The sequence below is a fragment of the Dendrobates tinctorius genome, unplaced genomic scaffold, assembly GCF_039654945.1.
Source record: "Dendrobates tinctorius isolate UK_male_01 unplaced genomic scaffold, ASM3965494v1 ptg000188l, whole genome shotgun sequence".
Taxonomy (NCBI): Eukaryota; Metazoa; Chordata; class Amphibia; order Anura; family Dendrobatidae; genus Dendrobates; species Dendrobates tinctorius.
The window spans coordinates 1,986,518-2,012,448 of record NW_027361855.1 but is presented as its reverse complement, the minus strand read 5'-3'; the positions used below and the strand labels follow the sequence as shown (position 1 = coordinate 2,012,448).

The window sequence follows — 25,931 nt, the reverse complement described above, 5'->3', positions numbered from 1 at the left end:
GTACTTTTGAACGACACCTTTGGTTTTACCATGTAGTGTACTAGAAAACAGGAAAAAAAATTCCAAGTGCGGTGAAATTGCAAAAAAAGTGCAATCCCACACTTGTTTTTTGTTGGCTTTTTGCTAGGTTCCCTAAATGCTAAAACTGACCTGCCATTATGATTCTCCAGGTCATTATGAGTTCATAGACACCAAACATGTCTAGGTTCTTTTTTATCTAAGTGGTGAAAAAGTTTCAAAATTTGCTAAAAAAAATGTGCGCAATTTTCCGAGACTCATAACGTCTCCATTTTTCATGATCTCGGGTTGGGTGAGGGCTTATTTTTTGTGCACCAAGCTGAAGTTTTTAATGATACCATTTTTGTGCAGATACGTTCTGTTAATCGCCCGTTATTGCATTTTACTGTGATGTTGCAGCGACCAAAAAAAAAAAAAAAAAAAAAACGTAATTCTGGCGATTTTTTTTTTTTTTTTTTTTACAGCTACGCCGTTTAGCAATCAGGTTAATACTTTTTTTTGTATTGGACAATTCTGAAAGCAGCGATACCAAATATGTGCATGTTAGATTTTTTTTGTTTTATTATGAATGGGGCGAAAGGGGGGCCATTTTAACTTTTATACTTTTTTTTAAAATATTTTTAATACTATTTTACCTTTCACTTTTGGCATGCTTCAATAGCCTCCATGGGAGGCTTGACCGGCTCTGCTAGATAGAGGTGATGCCCAGATTGCCTCTATGTAGCAGAATTACTGCATTGCTATGAGCGCCGTCAACAGGGTGGCGCTCATAGCAATCTGGCATCAACAAACAGAGGTCTCAAGGGGCCGTTATGTCGACGAAGACTCCAGATCACGTGACGGGGGGGGAAGGCCGTGTCAGCAGTGCACGTATTTCTGGTTCAATAGCCAGAAGCGCGCGTTACATGCCGCTGCCAGAGTTTGAAAGCAGCATCTAACTAGTTAATAGGCGTGGGTGGATCGCGATTCCACCCGCGCCTATTGCGGGCACGTCAGCTGTTCAAAACAGCTGACATGTCCCGGCTTTGATGCAGGCTCACCGCCGGAGCCCACATCCAAGCGGGGGTACTGCCATTGGACGTACTATCCGATCCAATAGCAGTAAGGGGATAAAAGAGAATAAACCATGCCACGAATAGGTGCCTGTAAAGAGCCTACTCCTATGTATATTCATGCAGAGATTAAGTTCATGCCACAAGCTAACCAGGCAGGAGAGATTCCAAACTTTGGGAAAGCAAAGAGCTGTGGAAGCAATGTAGCCAGTCCTTCATGTATTAGAGACTTTCTAATCATTACGTATGAACCCTCCCAGCTAGGGACAACTTACATAAAGACAGCAGTAGCAGTGATTTATATTAAAGCCTTTTGCATAGTAGTAAAGAAATGGAATTCAACGCTGACCGATTCATCACACGATGGAAACCAGTGTGCACAAAGTAAGAGTGCAGCAGGTTGGTCTACTTTAGCTTTTTTTTTTTTTACAGAATCTATCACAGAGGCTGCTAAAGCTATGTGCATGTGACATCTTTCAAGTGGGCGAACCCTCCAAGTTTAACGCTTAAAGTGGTATTCCCATATTCAAGATCCTATCACACTATGTAGTAGGTGTAATAATATTAGCAAATACCTCCAATTAGAAATTTAGTATAGTTCTTCAGATTCACTATGTCGCTTGGGAGAGGTCCGGTGCCTGCGCGCTGCAGGACTGTGCTCTGCCCTCAACAGGGCAGAGCGGCGCGCCTGCGCAGGAGCCATGACGGGAAGCAAAGAAGAGGACGTCACCGTTAGAAGATGGGAGGCGCCGAACCGGACGGCGACACCCATCGGACCAAAACTGGACCCGGACCACCCCTGGGTGAGTATAAAGGATGGAATCTCCAGCGCTGGACTTCAGTTAAAAATACATCATTTATTGTAAATTCTTAAAATCGAACGGAAAAAAGTGTGGATAAGGACATACAGGCAGATGGGGTCTCTGGTGGTCTCCAACCACAGTGTTTCGACCTAGAGGGTCTTACTCATGGTAGAAAATAAAACTTTGGTAGAAAATGGTAGAAAATAAAACTCTCAAATTACCAGACCCCAATCAGAGGAAAATAAAACTTTCACTCCTTATCTATAAACTGGTCCAATATTTATAGCCATAACTGTCTATCGCTCCCCCATGATAGTTCTGCTTCACGTCACTTGTCTTATCTATTGCATTTTTTCTGTGCTGTGTTGTGCATAAATGTGTGATTCTTTAGATTTTGTATTAGTCAATGCCTGATGAAGAGACCCGAGTAGTCTTGAAAGCTTGCAATTTGTTACCATCTTTTCAGTTAGCCATTAAAAGGCATCAACCACTGAGGACTCTCTATTTTTCTATCTACTGGCTTACAATGTACAAAGATATACATCTTTCCTGTTCTCCTTATGAGCATCTATGCCTCTTTTAATGCGTCCCATTATTTTATTTGCCTTTGCCTTTGGGTGAGTATAACTAATTTTTCTTCTCTTTCAGGTTACATTGGGGGCTTATCTACAGCATTACTCAATGCTGTAGATAAGCCCCTGATGGCGGTGCCGGCAGCCGATACTCGAAAAAATAGGTGACAGATTCCCTTTAAGTATCCATGGTTACGACCACTGAGCTGTTTGTTACTATAGGAGTGGTGGTAACCATGCACACCTAAGCTAGTCAATATGAAGAACTATACTGCATTTCTAATTGGAGATATTTGTTATATTATTATTATTACACCTAATACATAACGGCATAGGATCTTGGAGATGGGAATACCCCTTTAAAGAAAGGTCAGTTTTTCTTACCCCTGGAAGCATCTTTTTCAGTTGTTTCCTGGGCTTTAAAGGTTTATGACAGTTGGCTTTATTTCCAAGCAATTTTCTAGTTTTCCGATGGGGCAACGATTCTCCTTGTGCAGAGTGACATACCATCCCTGGCATGTCAAAGTATGGAGGCTTGTTCGTCGTGCAATGCTTCTCTAGGGAATTTAATATGCAAATTGCTCTTCAGAGAGGAGGAGTTGAACTCTATAGCCCCACCTGTTGGAAGTAGCGATCCTACAAGTCACAATCAACCCTTTAACAAGTCTTCCAATATGACTTGGTAACATAGTAACAGTTTTTTAAAGGTTGAAGGAAGACACCGTGTCTGCAAATTGAGATTCTGGTTTGGCTTTTATCCCAAGTCATGTGACAAGGCTCGTTAAAGGGTCGACATTGACTTTTAGGATTGCTACTTCCAATAGGTGGCACTAGAGTTCTAGTCCTCTTCCTCTCTAAAGAGAATTTGCAGATTTCCCAGAGGTGCATTGCGACTTTAAGGCCTGTTTCACACTTCCGTCTTTTCAAATCCGTCAAAATCCGTTGGTTTCCGTAAAAAAACGGATCCGCCATTTTTTTGCAGGATCCGTTTTTTTTGTCCCATAGACTTCCATTAGTGGTTACAGCGGATCCGTCAAAAAAACGGATCCGTTTTTTTAAAAACGGATCCGTTTGCATCAGTTTCCGTAAAAAAAACGGAAACGGATCCGTTTGGCGGACACAAAAACGGAAGTGTGAAACAGGCCTAAGTCTCATCTCGGCATGCTTAGCATGTCAATCTCCGCCAGGAGAAACGATACTTCTTGATTATACTTTTCAAGCAAGGCATCCAGGCCCTTCTTAAATTTTAGTGAATCACTCATTACAACATCATACTGCAGAGAGTTCCATAGTCTCACTGCTCTTACAGTAAAGAATCTGCATCTGTGATTATGATTAAACCTTCTTTCCTCCAGACGTAGAGGATGCCCCCTTGTTCCCGTCACAGGTCTAAGAGTAAAAAGATCATTAGAAAGGTCTTTGTACTGTCCCCGCATATATTTATACATTGTAATAAGATCACCCCTAAGCCTTCGTTTTTCCAAACTAAATAACCCCAAGTGTAATAACCTGTCTTGGTATTGCAGACCCCCCAGTTCTCTAATAACCTTGGTCGCTCTTCTCAGCACCCGCTCCAGTTCAGCTACGTCTTTCTTATACACCGGAGACCAGAATTGTACACAGTATTCTAAGTGTGGTCGCACTAGTGACTTGTATAGAGGTAAAATGATGTTTTCCTCATGAAAATTACCAGACCCCAATCAGAGGAAAATAAAACTTTCACTCCTTATCTATAAACTGGTCCAATATTTATAGCCATAACTGTCTATCGCTCCCCCATGATAGTTCTGCTTCACGTCACTTGTCTTATCTATTGCATTTTTTCTGTGCTGTGTTGTGCATAAATGTGTGATTCTTTAGATTTTGTATTAGTCAATGCCTGATGAAGAGACCCTAGTAGTCTTGAAAGCTTGCAATTTGTTACCATCTTTTCAGTTAGCCATTAAAAGGCATCAACCACTGAGGACTCTCTATTTTTCTATCTACTGGCTTACAATGTACAAAGATATACATCTTTCCTGTTCTCCATATGAGCATCTATGCCTCTTTTAATGCGTCCCATTATTTTATTTGCCTTTGCAGCAGCTGCCTGACACTGGCCACTAAATGTGAGTTAGTCATCCACCCAGGTCTTTTTCAATGACAGTTTTGCCCAGTGTTTTACAATTAAGCACATAATTATACATCTTGTTTGTTCTACCCAAGTGCATGACCTAACATTTATCCCCATTAAAGCTCATTTGCCATCAGTCCAAGCTTCTAGTTTACATAAATCCTCCTGTAATATAACATTGTCCTCCTCTGTATTGATTACCCTGCAGAGTTTAGCGTCATCTGCAAATATTCAAATTCTACTCTCTATGCCCCCTACAAGGTCATTAATAAATATGTTAAAAAGAATCGGGCTCAATACTAACCCTTGTGGTACCCCACTGCTAACCGCGACCCAGTCCGAGTGTGCGCCATTAATAACCACCCTTTGTTTCCTATCCCTGAGCCAGTTCTTAACCCACCTACACATATTTTCCCCTAATCCCATTGTTCTCATTTTATGTATCAACCTTTTGTGTGGGACCGTATCAAAAGCTTTTGAAAAGTCCATATTCACCACGTCCACTGCATTCCCTTGGTCCAGTCCGGAACTTAAATCTTCATAAAAGCTTATCAGATTAGTCTGACAGGAACGGTCCCTCGTAAAGCCATGTTGATATTGGGTCATGAGGTTATTCTTCTCCAGATACTCCAGTATAGTATCTCTAGAAAACCCTCCAGGATTTTACCCACAGTAGAGGTTAAACTTACTGGCCTATAATTTCCAAGTTCAGTTTTTGTCCCTTTTTTGAATATTGGCACCACATTTGCTATACGCCAGTCCTGTGGTACAGACCCTGTTATTATGGAATCTTTAAAGAGTAAGAATAATGGTCTATGACAGTACTTAATTCCTGCAGTACTCGGGGGGGGGGGGGTGTATTCCATCCAGGTCCAAGGATTTGTCAATTTTAGTGATTTTTAGACGCCGCCGTACTTCCTGCTGGGTTAAGCAGGTGACATTTAATGGAGAATTTTTATTACTGATCATGTTATCCGTCATGGGATTTTATTGTGTAAATACTGTTGAAAAAAGTCATTTAGCATATTGGCTTTTTCCTCATCCACCTTTTCACCCAGACTATTTTTAAGGGGGCCAACACTATAATTTTTTAGTTTCTTACTATTCATGTAGTTAAAGAATAATTTTGGGATTATTTTTACTCTCTCTGGCAATGAGTCTCTGTCTTAATCTTTGCTGTCTTGATTTGCTTTTTACAGAATTTATTTAATGTTCTGTATTTATTTAATGCCTCATCACTACCTACTTGCTTTAATTCTTTAAATGCTTTCTTTTTGTCACTTATTGCGCCCCTTACAGCTCTATTTAGCATGTTTAATCCCATATGGTATATACTGTGCACAGGTCCTATTCAGGATGCTAATAAACGTCTCCCATTTTCTGTGTGTATTTTTATATGTCTCAGGATATCGTCCCAGGTAATTGCGCCAAGATCATCTCTCATCCGTTGGAAATTTGCTTTCCTGAAGTTTAATGTCCTTGTAACCCCTCTACTACACATCTTATTAAAGGATACATGAAAACTTATTATTTTGTGATCACTATTACCCAAGTGACCCTCAACCCTTATATCGGTTATGTGGTCTGGCCTGTTGGTTAATATTAGGTCTAGCAGTGCCCCCCCTTCTTGTTGGGTCCTGAACCAGTTGTGAAAGGTAATTGTCTCTCAAAGTTGTCAAAAACCTATTACCTTTGCTGGAACTGCAGGTTTCGGCTCCCCAATGTATTTCGGGGTAGTTGAAGTCCCCCATAATAATGACTTCTCTTTGAGTCACTGCTTCATCTATTTGCTTTACGAGGATATTTTCAGTTGCTTCCATTATTTTTGGAGACTTATAACAACCCCCCCCCCCCATCATTAATTATTTTTCCCCCTCCCCATATCTCCACCCACAGGGACTAAACATTTTCATTAGATTTACTTATATTATTACGCAGGATGGGTTTTAAGGATGATTTTACATATAAACACCCCCCCCCTCGCTTATTTGTATGGTAATTTCAGAACAGACTATAACCCTGTAAATTAACCGCCCAGTCATAGCTCTCGTCCAGCCATGTCTCAGATATCCCCACCATGTCATAATTATACTCCAACAAAGTTAATTCTAATTCCTACATTTTGTTGGTGAGGCTTCTGGCATTAGTATACATGCACTTTATGCATCTCTCTGTACCTCTATTCTTTCTTAAAATATTAACTGCTCTAACTCCACCCCCCCTTTTGCAGGCAGTTTTTTGGAGCAGAATCTGCCAGAAAGAGACACGTGAACATACCCTAATGAGGCCTCGTCTCTACAGGGATTGACATCTAGTAGATTATTGTTGCATGTAGCCTTGATTAATCGGCTGACTGCTGCAGCCAATGTATGACATCTTCTGGTACTGGCAGGACCCCCAAAAATGAGAGGAGGGATTCAGGAGGTAGGCAATAATTTTTTAGATCATTCCCAAATCCTAGAAATCCTGTTAAACCTGTTTAAGTCACCAGTAATGACATGGAGAAGGGCCATAGGCAGACAATGAGTAAATGAATGAAATTGCTATGATATCATTACAGCAACAATAAATCAGCAGGTGAGGTTTACTTACGTGATTTATATGGTTACTCTTCCTCTTTTCTCTCACTGTAAGCACATAAATACACATTACTAGGGCAGGAGAACAGAGAATATGATGTCCAGGACATTTGTGAAAGACTATCTGCAGTGTTGGGACCACAACTCGAGATGATGCCAACCATCAAGTATTACACTGACTGCCAGATCCTGGCGCTATACTAAAATCCTTGCCTTTGTATAATACAATCTCAATTCCAAAAGAGTTGGGCCACTAATATGTAAGGAAAACAAGAATGCAATGATTTGGAAATCTCTTGCAACCATATTTTTTTCACAACAGAACAGATCAGAAAGCAGACATTAGACATTTTTCCATTTCATTTGAAAAATTAACTCATTTACAATTAGATGGCAGCAACAGATCTCAAAAACATTGGGACAGGGCCATGTTTACCATTGTGTAACATCCCCTCCTCTATAAAATCTGTAAGCATCTAGGTAGTGAGGAGAATTGCGGGGATTTTGGGAGAGGAATGATGTCCCATTCTTGTCTATGTAGGATTCTCACGGCTTCACAGTGGAGGGGCTATACCGGATGTTTTGTTTCATAATGCGCTAAATGTTTTCTGTTGGTGAAAGGTCTGGACTGCAGGCGGCCGGTTCATCTCCCGACTTCTTGTGTGAAGCGATGATGCAGTATGTGGTTTATCATTTTCTTGCTTAAATATGCAATTCCTTCTCTGAAATAGACATTGGATGGGGCATTTGTTATTCTAAAACCCCTATATAATGTTGGGTATCGATAGCGCTTTTCTAGATATGTAAGCTGCCCATGCCAGAGTCACTAATACACCCCAATACAATCAGCGATGTAGGTTTCTGTACTGTGCAATGAAAAGCTGGATGGTCCCTCTCCCTCTTGAATATGCAGGACACGGCGTCTGTGGTTTCGATATACAATTTCACATTTTGATTCATCTGACCACAGAAGAGTTTTCCATTTTGACTCAGTCCATTCTTAATCTTTGTGATTCTGGATTGTGTATATACATGGCTTCTTTCCATTATAGAGCTTTGCCTTGCATTTTTGGATTATGTTCATAGACAATGTTTTCTGGAAGTATTCCTGAGTGACTTGCATGGCTCAATCATGTCAGTTTTCAATACAGTGCCATTTGAGGACACATAGATCACAAGCATCCAATACTATATCGGCCTTGTCCCTTGTGCAGATTTCTCCAGAATCTTTGAATCTTGTTATTATGTACTTTTGATTGTTGGGAAATTGAAAGTCTTGCAATTTTATATTGAGGAATATGTTTCTGAAATTGTAAACAATTGCATCTGAAAATTGTGAAACAGATTGGTGAATCTCTGACCATCTTTGCTTCAGAGACTACCTGTGCAAAATGCTTTATTTACACAGTCATGTGACTTACTTGAAAACCCACCCTTTAGCTGTTTTTCTGTAGTACCACCTTTCCAGCCTTTTCTTAACCTTTTCATCTTTGACCACATGATGCAAGTTTCCCAACATATATTTTTCTTATATTCACTTAGGATTGTGGCATGGCCTGATGAAGGCAAGTTCAGTGTAGAAAAGCATAGAGAAATCCTTCAATAAAAAAGAAGCCTCATCATAAGTCGATTCTCTTTAGAAGTACCATCAGTGGTGCACAGTCCACCAACCAGAGAGGAAGGAACTTCAGCTGACTACGCCCACCATATCTACACTAGGGTTGTGCCTGTGTTAGCACATTACTGTTGTGCTATTAATCTTGTTATCTTTTGCATATCAGCACAAGAGAGGGAAGAACATAGCCCGGTAAGGAAACAGTCAGTCACATTACAAATTTGCATTATGAAAGCATCCAACTTGGTGACTTCCCTCCATAGTTACTTCAAGAAGTGTAGCGTCTTAACAATAGAACAGTTACTTCATGGAGATGAAAACTTCCTTTACTCCAAAGAGGAACCATCTCTAACCACCACCACCACATTAGACGGACCATGAGCAATTCTACCCTTAAAGGGAGAGTTCATACATAACCAAGTACACCAGTGTGTGAAGAGTGATATTGTGGATTCAAGTGCCGCCTTCATTTCCAGATATTTTAAGTCTTTGTGATATGTTAAGAGGTTTAAAATTTAGAAAAGGAGTAAATTACAACTTTAACTTCAATACAAGACAGACAAGGTAGGACTCCCTGACAGAAAATAATGGGTTATTTCCACAGACACTTATGGCATATTCACAGTACATAACGCAAATATTTAATAATTAAGGCCCGCATCTATCCCAGTCTTGCCTGGCGAGACCACTTATAGGCCCCACATCCAGAAAGAAAGAATTGGGAGGTGGCCAAGCAACTCCACAGCTCTATCTGAATCATGCAAAAAAGACATTTTCGCACTCTGTTCTTTCAACTTTTCCCCTACCAATAATGACACTCCCTGCTGCTTAAAGGGTTGTACCAAAACGTAAGGTTACACTCTAGCCACTGAATAAGAGAGAACCTTCTGTTTGCTGGAGAAAGGGGGGAGCAGGGTTCCTCACCAATCCACAGAACTGGGTTATTAAGAGCCTTGTCTGAATGGAACAGAGATCGAGCATGTGCACCTCCACTGTATTCATTCTCAACAGGCGCGCTGGAGATAGCCAAGCATCGCACTCTTCTATCCAGTGCTCCCCGTTACAAAGAACGCAGCACAGATGCACATGCTCGACCTCAATTCAGACGTGACAGTTCAGAGACCAGGAATCAGGCTTTCTACAAACCCTCGCAAACATGTTATTAAATATTTTATTCAAGAAATATATCAGAAACGCATGCAAAAGCACAAAATTGTGGGACAGTATGAGTTACAGAGAGCAGTGTATGAGCAGGTATAACTCACCATCAGTCTGGGACTTACTGAGGAATATTGTGCTTGCTCTTGGGTGATCAGAAGGGTTAGATTCTGGGGCCAGGTCTAAAATATAAGAATACATATACATTGTGGGTTAAACACCTTCAAAAATAGCTGAAAAATGCAACTTTGGAAGCTTATAAAATGAGAAAGAAGCAATATACATAAGATACTACAACACACTGAGGATTTTACCAAGTACTGTCAAATTCATGCTCACCTTGTAAGAACACTGAATAAACTGGTGCACATCATTTACTAGTGCAAACATCATATGGACCAGACACAATAAACAAACTAAATAAGGGATCCGTGAGCAGGTGTTTTCTTTGTAATCTGAGGCAGCATGAAGTAGGGGCTGAGACACTTTTCAGAGTCACTTATTAGGCTGTGTGCTTTTTCTATACAAATAATGTTTTAATCAGAAGATCATCACTGCCTGGACTACATGGCATGTGAGCCCTGGTCCGATCACACCTCCTTCTCTGATAAGCAGCTGTCAATATGAAATTAACATAGAAAGCTGTGGTGTGTGTGTAGCTTTCTGAGCTCTGCTATATGCTACAGTACATCAAAAAACAGATTTTGACAACTGCTGCACCCAGGTTCTACTTCATGCTCCTCTCAATTAAGGTCTGGTATTGTTATGTCAATTAAAGCACCACTCCAAAAAATTTTTTTTTTTTAAATTTCAGTACTGGAGCAGCGCCACTAACACAAGCTCCCTAACCCTAGCCATATTTACAAGTTGCAGTCTTCAGCTCTTTCCGGTGCCACTACAGTCCTGTTCTGCGGAGGACTGACTGTAAGGCAGAGGTAACCGTCATAAGTACTCAGTGTAAGTCTATGACATCCTTGTTCTGTCTCTCACAAACTTACATTCAAGTAGGGACCTCAAGCTCCCCAGCAAACCCTAGAGCATTGCAGCAGATCACTATCAGAAGACCGACAGGGCCGGCACGCCGATAACAGATAAAAGATGGCAGCTGGTCAGCGGAATACTAGTGGCAGGGAACTTGGGGGGGGGGGGGGGGGGGGGGGGGAGAGCGATTGGTGCTATTTTTGTTGCTGTATCCTTTGCAAAAATGTAATAAAAGCGATGAAAACGTTGCAAGTATCCCAAGATGTGTCAAATACATCAGCTCATTGTCTACAACTATAAGCCCACAATCATGTCCATTAAATGGAAAAATAAAGTTACAGGTAGAAAGTGACGACAGGTCTATTTATTATTTATGGTTTACAAAGTTCTGAATTTTTTTTTAACCACTAAAAGAAACACAAAACCAGCTCTTTTAAAAGTCGGGTATTGCTGTAGTCACTCAGCTGAGGAATCATATTGCTAGGGCATTAACAGCGCATGTCGTCTTATGGATGAGATGCCAGCAAACCTTTAACGATGCTTAATGAAAATGCCAGCAGTGGTTTTCTTGAAGCGTCATTTTTGGCTGCTGCTTTTTTAGTCAGAGTTTTATTTCACTTGTATGTATGAAATAGTGAGCAGTTTCCATGCAGAAGCCAACTGGACAATGGTCAGATCACTTAAAGTGAACCTGTCAGCAGGATTTCGCACAGTAACCTACAGAGTGTCAGGTCGGCGTCATTATATGGATTAAAATGATACCTGGGAGATGAAATCCGTCTTGTTGTGTTTGTTTAATCCGTGTTTGCAGTTTTCAGTTAATGAGATTCTAGTGCTTCGGGGCGGCTTTTTCAGTGCTGTGGCCTCATTCATCTTTCTGGCTTAAATGATAGGTCACTGAACCTTCACTAACCTACCTCACATTTTAACCCCTTAACCCCCAGAGGTATTTTCGTATATGTTTTTTGCTCCCCTGCCATAATTTTTTAGTTTTCCGTCAATATAGCAGTGTGAGGGTTTGTTTTTTTGCTGGACGAGTTGTACTTTCGAACAGCACCATTGGTTTTATCATGTCTTGTACTAGAAAATGGGGAAAAAAATTCCAAAAAAAAATAAAAAATCCCACACTAATTTTTTGTCATTTTTGCTAGGTTCACTAAATGCCAAAACTGACCTGTCATTATGATTCTCCGGGTCATTATGAGTTCATAGACATCAAACATGCCTAGGTTCTTGTTTTTTATCTAAGTGGAGAAAGAAAATTCCAAACTGCTAAAAAAAAAAAAAAAAAAAAATTGCCATATTCTGATACCCGTAGCATCTCCATTTCTCGTGATCTGGGGTTGGGGGAGGGCTTATTTTTTTGCGTGCTGAGCTGACATTTTTAATGATACCATTTTGGTACAGATACGATCTTTTGATCGCCCGTTATTGCATTTTAATGCAATGTCACGGCGACCAAAAAAAACGTAATTCTGGAGTTTTGACTTTTTTTCTCGCTATGTCGTTTAGCGATCTGGTTAATCTTTTTTTTTATTGATCGGGTGGTTCTGAACGCGGTGATACCAAATATGTGTATATTTGTTTTTTTTATTGTTTTATTTTGAATTGGGCAAAAGGTGGGTGATTTGAAGTTTTACTTTTTTTATATTTTTTAAAACTTTTTTTTTCACTTTTGGCATGCTTCAATAGTCTCCATGGGAGACTAGAAGCTGCCATAACTCGATCGGCTCAGGTACATACAGGCGATGATCAATTCGCCTGTGTGAAGCCGAATTAATCACTTGCTATGAGCGCCGACCACTGGGCGACGCTCATAGTAAGCCAGCAGTGACAACCATAAAGGTCTCCAGAAGACCTCTGGTTGTCATGCCAACCAATTGGTGACCTGCAAATCTCGTGACGGGGGTCATCGATGGACGGATTTCCGGCATGATTGCCGGAAGCTCATGTTAAATGCCGATGTCAGCGTTTGACGGCGGCATTTATTATTATTTATTTACGGTATATAGCACCACTGTTTCCATGGTGCTGTACATAAGAAGGGGATACATACAAATTACAGATATCACTTACAGTAAACAAACTTACAATAACAGACTGATACAGAGGGGAGAAGACCCTGCCCTTTCTTGCTTGCATTCTACATGATGGAGGGGAAGGAGACAGTAGGTGGGGGGTTGCAGCAGTTCGTGTTGGCTGAGGTGATATCTCCAGTAGTGCTGAGGAGGTCGTGAGGTCATTGCAGGCTGTAGGCTTTCTTGAAGAGGAGGGTTTTCAGGTTCCGTCTGAAGGATCCAAATGTGGTTGATAGTCGGACATGTTGGGGCAAAGAATTCCAGAGGATGGGGGCTATTCGGGAAAAGTCTTGAAGGCGGTTGGGTGAGGAGCGAATAAGTGTGGAGGAGGTCTTGGGAGGATCGGAGATTACGTGAGGGATGGCATCGGGAGATTAGTTCAGAGACATATGGGGAAGACAGGTTATAGATGGACTTGTAGGTCAGCATTAATAATTTGAACTGGATACGCTGAGGGAATGGAAGCCAGTGAAGAGATTTGCAGAGGGGAGAAGCAGAGGAGTAGCGAGGAGCGAGATGGATTAGTCGGGCAGCAGAGTTAAGGTTGGACTGGAGAGGTGCGAGAGTGTTAGCAGGGAGACTACAGAAAAGAATGTTGCAGTAGTCGAGGCGGGAGACGATGAGGGCGTGCACAAGCATTTTAGTAGATTGAGGGTTGAGGAAAGGACGGATTCTGGAAATATTTTTGAGCTGGAGGCGACAAGAGGTAGAAAGAGCTTGGATGTGTGGTTTGAAGGACAGGGCAAAGTCAAGGGTTACTCCGAGGCAGCGGACTTCTGGTACTGGGGAAAGCGTGATGTCATTAATTGTGATAGATAGGTCAGGTAAGGAAGATCTGTTAGATGGAGGAAAGATGAGTTCAGATTTGTCCACATTGAGCTTGAGGAAGCAAGAGGAGAAGGAGGATATGGCTGATAGACACTCCGGGATTCTGGGCAGCAGAGAGGTAGATCTGAGTGTCGTCAGCATAAAGGTGGTACTGGAATCATTTAACGGATTAATAGAAGCTGGTGGATCGCGATTCCACCCGTGGCTGTTCCAGGCGCATGTCAACTGATCCAAACAGCTGACATGTCCTGGGAAAGATGTTGGCTCACCGTAGGAGCCCAAATCAAAGGGAGGGAGTCCGACATCGGCGTACTATTATGTCGGAAAGGGGTTAAATACTGCGCTTGAGCAGTTAATGTGGTCTTTAAAAAAAAAAATTACAGCAAAATTGCACTGGTGCAGTAGCATGTATCGCGTGTGTGGAGGGGACTTGCACAGATTAAGAGCATCGCTTGCCAATAGATGCTACTACTATGCATGTGCCGCTGCCATTCTGTTGGAGCAAAATAAATAAATGGCTCCACCAAAATGACGCCGGCGGCAAGTGATGCTCTTAATCTGTGCAAGACCAGACGCTTGCTTCATGGCTTACACGTTTGAAAGATTCTTCTGACAAAGCCCACACAATTGATATAAGCTGCGGTGCAGGTGCCGCCATTCTGCTGTAGTTATATTTTTTAATGTAACAATACCAAATAGGCACATTTGTTTCTTTCTGGACGTGACAGGTTCCCTTTAAAGCATGGGCGGGGAACCTTTTGTTTTCCCTAGGGCCATTTGGATAGTTAGACTACCCTTCGGGGGCCATACAAATCACATGCTAACTCAGCCGACAAAGTGCATCCTGACGCAGACACATTTATTTCATGTTCGTCAGTGCTCAGTAGTTAATGCTCTATACATGTGCTGACAGAGCAAAAGGAAAAAAGGGCTGGCAAGTGTCAAAATACAGCTGCCGACTCAAATACTGCAGTTCCCTGGAAACTGCCATTGGGCTGGATAAAAGTAATCACGGGCAGTAAATGGTCCATGGGCATGAAGTTCCCCACCCCTGCTTTAAAGGGACCTGTCAGCAGAATTGTGCACAGCAACATACATACAGACAGTGTCAGGTTGGTGCCGTTATACTGATTAAAATGATACCTGGCTGATGAAATTACTATTGTGATTGCTGTTTAATCTTTATTTTCAGTTTTGAATTGATATGCTCATGCTTCGGGGCGGCCTGTGGGAGGTCCTCATATGGTGCTCCGATTAGGTATTCATGTATATGGCTTCTGACAGATCACTGATCCCTCAGTGACCTTCCCCTAGTTTACATAATGAATATTAACTTTAAAAAAAAAATCCTGTTCTGCAGGCAGGTGCCAGTGTCGGCGCTGATGCTGCACCATGATCGCCTGTGTAATTTGCATAGAAGTATTCTTTTTGACGGTATCCATAGATTCCATATTAACAAAAAAAAAAAAAAAAAAATCAGTGTAAGGCCGGTTTCACATTTGCAGACGGAGGAGCTGCTGACTTCCTATGTGAAGCTCTGCCCCCTGTCACTCCTCCGGTCAGCTCCGCCTACGGCCGCATACTTCTGTGGAGTGGGCATGGCTTGATAGGGAATATGGCACGGACTATGGGATGGAAGATATGTATGATGGGTATATGGGCACAGGACTATGGGATGGAGGATGTTTATGATGGGTACATGGGCACGGGACTATGAGATGGAGGATATGTGTGAGGGGTTTAGGGGCACTGGACTATTGGATGGAGGATAATCATAATTTGTTATAACTAACCACAGTTGGTTACTATGCCTGAGCAACGCCGGGCTCTTCAGCATATATATATATCTTATATATAAAGCTCAAGTGTGTGTGTATGTGTATGTCCGGGATTGGCATCCGCACCGTCGCAGCTAAAGCAACAAAATTTGGCACAGTCACACATCTGGACCCCGAGAGCGTCCTAGGCTATGTTGTGAGGCGAAATTTTAACCCCGCACGTCCAATTCACCAAACAATTTTGCCCCCATCTACATAATGGGGAAAAAGTGTGTGCGTATCAAGATACGCCCCTCATTATGAGGTCATAATGGTTGCCATGGCGATGCTGATATCATTATAGGTTGCAAGCCCCGCCGCTAATTATGATGTCATAATGGTTGAGTATGGGATGGAGGATGTGTGATGGGTGTATGGGCACTGGACTATGGGATGGAGGATATGTATGACGGCTATATGGGCACGGGACTATGGCATGGCGGATGTGTAAGATGGGTATATGGGCACTGGACTATGGGATGGAGGATGTGTGATGGGTATATGGGCACGGGCCTATGGGATCGTGGATATGTATGATGGGTATATGGGCACGGGACTATGGGATGGAGGATAATTATAATTTGCTATAACTAACCACAGTTTTGCTAATATATATATATATATATATATATATTATTCATTACGTAAAATAGGGGGCAAGTCACTGAGGCATCATTGATCTGCCAGAAGCCATACTGGAGCACGTCGCCCGAAGCATGAGCATATCATTAACTCAAAACTGAAAATAAAGATTAAACCACAAGACGGATTTAATCTCCAAGGTATGATATTAAACAGTATAACGGAGTCAACCTTACAGTCTCTGTAGGTTACTATGCACAATCCTTCTGAAAGGTTCCTTTTAACTTACTTTCCAGGACTTAGCTCCCGAGAGCACCAGGGAGGATGTCCTCCACTTCCTTGCAGGGACAGGAAGAGCACATAAGAGGTTAAAAGGCCCTCCCCAACCGCATTCCCTCAGTGTTTACCCTGTCCATGCATGTAGGGACGCACAAGAGGATGCGTCTTACCGGAGGGGATCGGGCGGCTCGTCCAGACCTTCTCCCTGTCAAGTAGCCTGAAACCCTCCTGGGTGGGGGCCTCTCAGCCGCAGAGACCAGAGGTGGGAAGAGGCCCCTGGTAGAGCAGCTTCCTCCCGTAGTGGAGGCTCTGGGCTCCGATGCTGGGCGCATGCAGACACGAAAACCGGAAGTTGCGTGAAGGGGAGTCACGGCACACTTCCGGTGACGTCAGAGCGCCGGAAGTAGGAGGCCGGCATGCGCTTCTGGGAAGGAGCGCGGTAACAGCGAGACAGGCAGCAGCCACCTTCCAGATCTCGCAGGGGCTCATAGCGGCGCGACAAGTCATGGAGGATCCAGGCAGAGTCGAACAGGACGGGGTAAGTGCGCTGTGCCCAACAGACTGCCCGGAGCCCTGACTGTCCCAAACCAGAGCCATGACTGCCCCTCTCTTGTGCTATGCAGGAAAAGGGACCCTCAGTGACGCCCCTACCTACGACCAAACAGACTGGGAAAGCCTCGGCAAAGTCGAAGAGGTGTCCTGTATGCACTTCGAAGCTTCCTAACAGACATAAAAAGATGCTCTGCGACACATGTACAGCCAGAATCATGAAGGACTCTCCTATCTGAAATAAGGTCTATGATTCGGGAAGAAGTCCACGCTTCTATGTTCACCTTTTCCCATTTGCAGCCCCCCAGCCCAGGTCCCAGTACTAAGCAGGCCAGGTGGGAGATGGAGCCAAGTTCAGATGAGGATTCCTATTCCCGGGAGTGTGATCAGTAAGAGGGCGAGGTGTGCTCAGACGAACAGGAGCGAGGCAGAAGATATCTCTTTTCATCTGACAAGACGGATGACTTAATTCATGCGGTCAGGGACACGATGCAGATAGAGGAGGTCCAAACACCACAGTCCAGACAGGACATGATGTTTGGCGGCCTTAGGGCACAGAAGCAACGCGTGTACCCAGTGAACAACCATGTGCGGGGTATGGTCCTGGAATAGTGGGAGGAGGCGAAAAAGGGTCTTGTGATATCCCGGGACTTTAAGAAATGACTTCCCTTTAGCCCAGTGGACATTAAGGTCTGGGAAGAGGTTCCCAAAATTGATGTTCCGGTGGCTATGTCACCAGGAAAACATCTATCCCCTGTGAGGACTCGTCCACCCTGAAAGACCCCATGGACAGAAAGGCGGATAATTTACTAAGACACGCCTGGGAGAATCAGCGGCCATAATTAAGACAAAAGTAGCCGCTACTTCAGTAGCGAGATCTATATTTTATGGATGAGGCAGTCAGAGGAAGACCTGACTAATAAAACCCAAGGGAGGATATCTTAGCTTCCCTTCCGCTTAGGAAGTCGACCACAGCCTTTTTAGCTGATGCACTGGCAGAATCTTTAAGATTCTCGGCCAGAAATAGCTCGCTGTCCAACTCTGCTCGCAGAGCTATTTGGTTAAAAACGTGGTCGGGGGGACGGCGCTTCTAAAAACAAGCTCTGTTCTTTTCCCTTCTCCAGGTTAGGAGTTTTCAGGCAGGCACTAGATGATATATTGGAGAAGGCGTCCGATAAAAAGGGATTCCCGGAGGAAAAAAATATGAGGGATCAGTCCTTTGGTAGGCCTAGCAGCCCCAGGAGACAGCAGGACTACAGAAACCAGGGGAGGTCTCATAGGGGTCCCTTCAGCAATACCCACTCTAGAGTCGGAAAAGCTAGAGGGTCCTTTTTGGGATCATGTACAAGATCCAGAAGGACATGACTATGCCTACATAGGGGGTCAGCTCAAAAAATTCAGAGCCCAATGGTCTCAGATCACACAAAATCAGTGGGTTTTAAGGACCATAACAGAGGCTTACCAAATAGTTTTTCTCTCCTCCACCCGACAGATCTATTCCCCCCCTTATGGTGAAGGCTCACTCTCAGATGTGGGCAGATGTAATGGACCTGGCAAATTGGGCCATTATAATTCCAGTTCCCCAGGCAGAAATAGGCTCGGTTCACTATTCATCCCTATTTTTCATCACGAAAACGTCAGGAGAATCCCGCACGATTATAAATTTAAAACCCTTAAATACCTGGGTCACTTACAAAAAATTGAGGATGGAGTCAATCAGATCCACAGTCCATCTGATAGACAAAGATGCCCTGATGTGCACTCTGGACATTAAGAGTGCATACTATCAGGTGCACCCAACATCATAAAAAATACCTGAGATTTGCAGTATAACTTCAGGATTGACCTGCGACTTTCAGTTCCAATGTCTTCCGTTTGGCCTGGCTTCGGCGCCTCGAGTCTTTACCAAATTTGCCTCAGAAGTGGTAGCCTTCCTAAGGAATCAAGGAATAATCATCCCATATCTGGACGATTTTCTCCTGGTGGCAAAATCAACAGAGGAGCTGCAGCGGCACAAAGAGAAGTCGATAGCCGTTTTAGAATTCCTCTGCTGGATTATAAACGAGAAAAAAAAATAGAATTAGACTTACCGGTAATTCGGTTTCTAGGAACCTTCCACGACAGCTACATCGGAGGAAGTCTTCACCGCCCTAATAGGGGACAGGAACACAAAGAGGTTAGATACCCCTCCCCTTCCTGCAACCACCAGTGTTTTCCTGGACACCAGTATGAATATTTACCACCAAAGTGCAGGAATCATCCAATAAGAATAACAGATAGGGAGGGAAATTAGTGCTGTCGTGGAATGTTCCTAGAAACCGAATTACCGGTAAGTCCAATTCTATTTTCTCCAGTCACCTTCCGCGACAGTTACGTCGGAGTAATACAAACAGCTAATTTCTCTAGGGGGGGGGGGGGGGGGATCACGGCCTGCAGAACTCGTCTGCCAAATGTTAAATGCCCACTGAAATTTAGCCTGTAACGCCTGGTGAACGTGTGGATGGACGACCAGGTGGCAGTTCTGTATATCCGCTCTGACGAAGCATTCCCCCTTTCTGCCCATTATGTTGCTATCGCACGGGTAGAATGTGCCCTCAGTGAGGCGGATGGAGCCAGCTCCTGTGATGCGTAGGTCAGGCAGATAGATTGGGTGATCCAATTCGCGATCATGTTCTTTGACGCCTTCTTGCCCTTATTTCTTCCTGAGAACTGGATGAATAAATTCTGGTGAATCCGCTAGGCTTCACTCTGTTGTCAGTAGACAGGACCACTCTGCAACTGTCGAGAGTGTGGAAGGTCTCTTCCTTAGGGTTGGAGAGCTTGGGCCGAATGAGGACAGTACAAGGTCCTGATCCCTATGAAAGTTTGAGTAGAAAGGCGTGATCTAATCTCAAGATAATATTATCTGTAATGATTGCAAGGTAAGCTTCTTGAATTGACAGGGTCTGCAATTTTCCTATACATCTAGCCGCAGTAATTGCGACTAAGAGGATGGTTAAAGGGTTAGGTCTTCATGGTCATGGAATCTAGAGGCTCAAATGGATCTTAGGTTAGGGTGTTGAGCACGGTGTTGAGATCCCAAGGAGGCCCCTGACTGCGGAGTTTAGGACGAATTCTGGCTGCCGAAGCCATAAAATCGTTTGATCCAGCGGTGGCTAGCCAGGTCAAGATGGGAAAAAAAAAAAAAAGTGCTAAGAGCGGATATTTATACCTTTATTTAGTGTGCTGGGGATAAGGCCCTGTTCTAGACCTTTTGTAAACGTCTAGGGTCTGTGCTGCACTGGGATGGAAGGGATCAGGGGTGCCTGGAGAGCACCAGGGCGTAAACCTTTTCCCAGACCTTGGCATAGATGGCCTTGGTTATTGGCTTTCCTGAAGGGTTTGGATTACCCTAGCCGAGAGCCATTTGGCTCTTAGGAATTCGCCTCAATAACCATGCTGCCAGGTTCCATTTTCCTACGTCCGGGTGTAGCAGAGGACTTTGGTGAAGGAGATCACCCTTTTTGCGGTGGAAGCCAGGGCCTTCCTGGGCCATGGCAAGTAGGGTACTGTACCAACTTCTTCCGGGCCACAGAGAGGCAATTAGTATTGTGGGAACTCGGTCCGTCCGGATTTCCTGAAATGTTTTTTTGCCCGCATCGGTATGGGTGGGCAGGCATATGCAAGGTTGGAATCTCACCCTAGGGTGAAGGGCATCTATTCCTTGCACTCCGTCCATGTGGTTTAGGGAGACTAATACCCTTGTCTTCGCATTTTGCCTGTTGGCAACTAGGTCCACCTCTGCCCCATCTTGACGCTAGGGACAAGAAAACAGTCTGGTCCAGGCGCCACTCCTCCGGATGAACGTCTTCTCGACTGAGGAAATCTGCCTGGGTGTTGTCTGATCCTTTCAGACGCACTGACCAGGAGAAGATCCTTGATGCTATTGCCTTCAGGCCGGCGTACTTCGTACCCTCTTGGCTGGAGATAGGCCACTGTGGTCATGTTGTCTGAGTAGATGCAGAAGTGGCGATTTTGTATTAGCGATAACATTTTTTAGAGCTTTTCCTACCGCCTTCAGTTCTCTCAGATTTGAGGAACTGGTGCTGATGCTCGGCAGCCATCGCCCCTGAAAATAGGATCTCTCTACTACTGCGCCCCAGCCTCGTTGGCTGGCATCTGAGCGGAGTGTTTTCAGAGGAAGCTGAACCCGGCTGACTCCCTTCTGAAGATTTCGGTAGTTCAACCACCACCTCAGGGCCGGTTTAACCTGACCAGGGAGGGGAATCCCTCCGGACAATGGAATTTGTCGCTGCGTAGGCCAGGCGGATCCTGGAATGTAAAAGCACGTGGCTTTGCAGAATTTGGGTGTGGGCCTGAGCCCAAGAAACCGCCTGGGTGCATGTGGTCAGAGATCCTAGAGCATACATTGACTGAGGGTCGGTGCCCGCTGGTCCCTAAACTAGGTTCTTTTGTGGACAAGGTCGACCTGAAAAACTTTAGATAGGAAGGATGTCTTTCCCCTTGAGTCCGAGAGAACTCCCAGAAGCTTCCTTTTCATGGAGGGATAGACCAAGTTCGGTATCCAACCCAGGGATCTTATTATCCCAGGGGCCTTTCCTACGTCCATCCTCTGACATGAGATAGATGGTACAGTGAGGAGGAAGTCGTCCAGATATGGGATAACGCCTATCCCCTGGCACCAAATGAAAATCATTGCTTCCGCCATGATTTTGGAGAGATACATGGTCGGACGGATTGGCACATGGTAATATGCACCCTTCAGATCTACCGTTGCCATTACCCCCCTCATTGACTCCATTTTGAATTGCCTGTACTGGACCAAGTAGTTTAATGGCTTCAGGTTTATGATGATTCGGTTTTTCTCTGATGGCTTCGTCACCAGGAAGGGACGTGCGTAATGGCCGTGTCGTCCTGCTTTGGCACCCGCACGTTCTACCAAAGCAGATCTCTTGGTAAGGAGCCCTGAAGGTGTGGAGGCTGTAGGGAGGTTACCCCTAAGCATTACTGGGAAGGACTCTCAAACACAATTTTTAGTCCATCTCGTATGGTACGGTGGACCCACTGATTTGTGGAGATGGCCTGCCAGCGGGTGAAAAAAAGGGCGAGAGACGACCCCCAACCGTGCGTCATTGCTTATCTGGGGTCTGTTGATGGTTAGGGACAAGGATGTTCCTGCCCTTGCCCCCCTATACTCTTCCTATGTCAACAGGACCAGGAATTCCCAGCCAGTCTCTCATGCCGGTACTAGCCCAGTCTCAAGCTGCTTAGCGGCTGTGATCTGATGAGGGCATGCAAATTCAGCTTAGACTAGCTGTTGACAGAGGTTTGGTCACGGGAGGGATGAAAAATCCATCTCCTAGGATTTCTATGTTCCGGAAGAGATCCTTTTGTACGAAGCCTTGTCCAGGATGTTACCCAGGACAGGCTTGAACACATAGTGGCCCTGGTAGGGGATGGTGCACCATTTGGAGACAAGTTGCCTCCCTTAGGATTTTAACCAGGGCACTCCTCTAGAGGAGTTAGAAAGGACGGCCACTTTTGCGGCTACCCGGACCTGATGAGAACAGTCACGCTCAGCCTAGAAGAGCCGATGCATTAAAGAATTACCCGAGGACTGCAAATTACAGGCTGGTCTTCCGTCCTGGTCCCGGCCTGGTCTTAAGTTGTTGAGCGACCGCTAGCGGAAGCCTCGTCTAGGAACCTCGTTGCTTTCTGCAGTAGGGGTAGGGAGTCAGGTATCTTTTCCCCTGAGGTGCACTGAGTCTGTGCGTAATCATAGAGACAGGGCAAGTGGAAGCTATATTAGCTTCTAGCAGATTGGAGAGGTGTCCCAGGACTTCCTTGATAAGCTCTCAATTTTTTTTTTTCTTTCTTGATGCATTGGATCTTTGAGCTGGGAGGAGTCAAAGGGATAGGCTTTTTTTTTCCCAGGGAGGCCTCCTTTTATAGAGGATCAGATTCTGTACGTTCTCATGTACAGGACACCTTCTTTGGGCTTCAGCCCAACATCTCATCCTGTACCGTGTATTTAACTTCCTCCTCCTCCACCCCTATAGTGCTCTTAACCATACTGATTAGCTCACCCATATTCTCTGAACCAAGTGATATTTTTCGTTCCCTGGTTTTAGGGGTGGATGTGGAAGAGGAACCCTCAAGTCTGAGTCAGATCATATCTGAGCTTTCTTCCTCCTCCTAGAGGGAGGCGGTCTGGGAGAGGGAAGCCATGGAGGAGTGAACCTCCTGTATTATGAGGGATTTGATGCTATCCAAGAGAGAGGGCTGCTCAGCGCGAAGGACATCTCCGTACAGGACGGGCCGAGCTTTCCCTGTATGTCGAGGGAGTCTGGCAGCACACATTTTACACTTGAGCCGGTCCTCTTACGGTCAGAGACCTTTTTCTCCCCATATTAGAAAGAGAGGTATGCTACGCCAATTTAGAAAATAAATGCTGGATAGCCAGGGCTGACACCTGCTACTTACAGTAGGAGAGGGTACGCTGGGCTCCGCCGACGCAGAGAGGGCTTGTCACCGTCCATGCCGTCTACAGAGTCAGACAGGCGTCTTACCTGGTGATCTCCTCACCCAGACCTTGAAAGATCGAGGATCCAGCGTTGTTTGTGCACCTCCTCCCTTTGGCCCAATGGGGGGGAACCATATGAGGACGCCCCAGAATGTGACCCCCGGTCCCAGGAGTAACGCGCCCCCCCGGCGCACGCGTGCGCTCCACCGTGGAAGGCATAGAGACAAACTTGAAGTGACACGCGCCCCAGTGGAAAGCCCAATAACGCCCGAAGCCGAGGAACACCACCCCCGTCAAGCGTGAGCCCCCAGGAACTGGCAGCACGGAGGAGGAAGCCTGGGAGCTATCTGGAGGCCTCCGGCATTCACATCACCGCCTCGCTTTACCCCCGAAGGAGGTGCAGGAGAGGCGGGAGAGTCCCGAGTCCCACCATGCAGGCGGAGATGGGAGCAGCCACCGGAGGAGTGCAAGGCCCCCCGACAGGTATCTCCAGCTGGTACTGGACGTGGGGTGCTCCCGATCACTGGCCACGGCAGCACCATCGTATACCTCTTCATGCCCCATACGGGACAGGGAAACACTGGTGGTTGCAGGAAGGGGAGGGGTATTTAACCTCTTTGTGTTCCTGTCCCCTATTAGGGCGGGGAAGACATCCTCCGATGTAGCTGTCGTGGAATTTGACTGGAGAAAAATCGGATCCGATGCCAGAAACAAGGAAAGTCTTATTGGGAGTACTGCTGGATTCCGACAGCAGAACAACCTTCTCACCTCTGGAAAAACAGAGCAGTATGAAACAGCATGAAGGAGCTCCGAAAAGGCCACGTTTCCATCAGATCGGCAATGCGAGTACTGGGGCTCATGACATCCTGCATCCCGTGTCCATTGGGCTCACTTCCACTCAAGAACCTTGCAGAAGAAAGTCCTGGCTGTCTGGGATCATCGCCAACCCTCCCTCAACAAGATATCCTTGTCCCCGGCAGTTAAAAGGTCTCGTGTGGTGGATGCAGATGGAAAACTTAAGGAAGGGCGTCCCCTGGATCCTCTTCCCATCGCGTCCTAATTACCACAGACACCAGCAAGTGGGGTTGGGGGGCTCATCTGGAAGGAAGAATTCTTCAAGGAGTGTGGCCGGCAGACATGCTGTCCAGCTCCTCCAATTACAAAGAACTCTACGCCACGTGGGAAACACTGAGGCAGAATCGGGCTCAACTGAAAGACCAGCATGTCAAGATTCTGTCGAACAACGTGACGGCGGTATCCTTTCTGCGTCAACAGGGGGGAACCAGTCATCAAACACTTCAGGAACTATCGAGGAAGATTTTTCCCTGGGCAGAAAGAACAGTCTTATCGATAACAGATGTCCATCTCGAAGGGTCTCAGAACACCGTGGCAGACTAAGCAGGCGGAAGATCTGGCCAACGGAGTGGGAGTTAAACTCAAATATTCTAGAGCCTATGCCATCACTGGGGCAGACCTCAGATAGATCTACTCGTGACCAGAAGGAATGCAAAGACGAACAGATTTTACTCTCTAAATCCATCAGACAACTCAGAAGGTGTGGACGCTCTAAGCCAGAAGTGGGGGCAATCTCTCTCCTACGCATTCCCGCCGATAGCTGTCATCCCAGCCATCCTCAGGAAAATACAGGAGGACCAGGCATGAGTACTACGGATTGTGCCTTATTGGCCAAAAAGACGTTGGTTTCCACTTCTGGGAATCATGGCAGTAGAACAACCAGTGCTGCTCCCACAGAAGGAACATCTCATTCACCAGGGTCCAGTCTACCATCAGAATCCGGGAAAGCTTCACCTGTCATCTTGGATCCTGAACGAGACATACTGAGGGCTCGGGGGTCTGTCGGACTAGGTCATATCCACAATTCAGGCCAGCAGAAAACCAGTCACTTCAGCGATATATCATAAGATTTGGAAAAGGTTCTGTCTAGGAAGGTAGCAGGTCCGACCTAACAGAAGGAAAACCAAAAATCCCCAAAATCTTAGATTTCCTTCAAGCAGGCTTTAATAATGGGCTTAGACCCAGCACTCAAAGTCCAGATCTCAGCTTTAAGAACTTTCCTCGACTACCCCCTGGCATCTCACCCATGGGTAATAAGGTTCGTCAGGGCAACTCAGCGCCTACATCCCACAATCAGGAGGTCAGTTCCCCCGTGGGACCTTAACTTGGTCCTTCGGTCCCTTTGCTCAGCCCCCTTCATTCAGGGACAACAGATGTCCATCTCACATCGAAACATGAAGGTAGCATTCCTAGTAGCCATCACCACCAAATGTGGTACCAATATTCAAAAAGGGGTGTAAAAGGGTACCTTGAAACTATAGGCTGGTAAGCTTAACATCTGTTGTGGGTAAAATTTTTGAAGGGTTTCT

At 45.0% G+C, this 25,931-nt stretch overlaps 1 protein-coding gene across 2 annotated transcripts in view; it reads right to left on the bottom strand.

Annotated features, from left to right (window-relative positions):
• CCNYL1 (cyclin Y like 1) overlaps positions 1-25,931 on the bottom strand; it is a 231,039-nt gene that overhangs the window by 163,766 nt on the left and 41,342 nt on the right. The window contains exons 2-3 of one of the 2 annotated variants that reach the window (XM_073552247.1): positions 10,036-10,092; positions 7,151-7,185 (exon numbers count right to left, since the gene is read on the bottom strand). In XM_073552247.1, the coding sequence (XP_073408348.1) occupies positions 7,151-7,185; positions 10,036-10,092 (92 nt within the window). Of the gene's footprint in view, positions 1-7,150; positions 7,186-10,017; positions 10,093-25,931 lie in introns of both variants that reach the window. The other variant, XM_073552246.1, reaches the window with a different exon arrangement.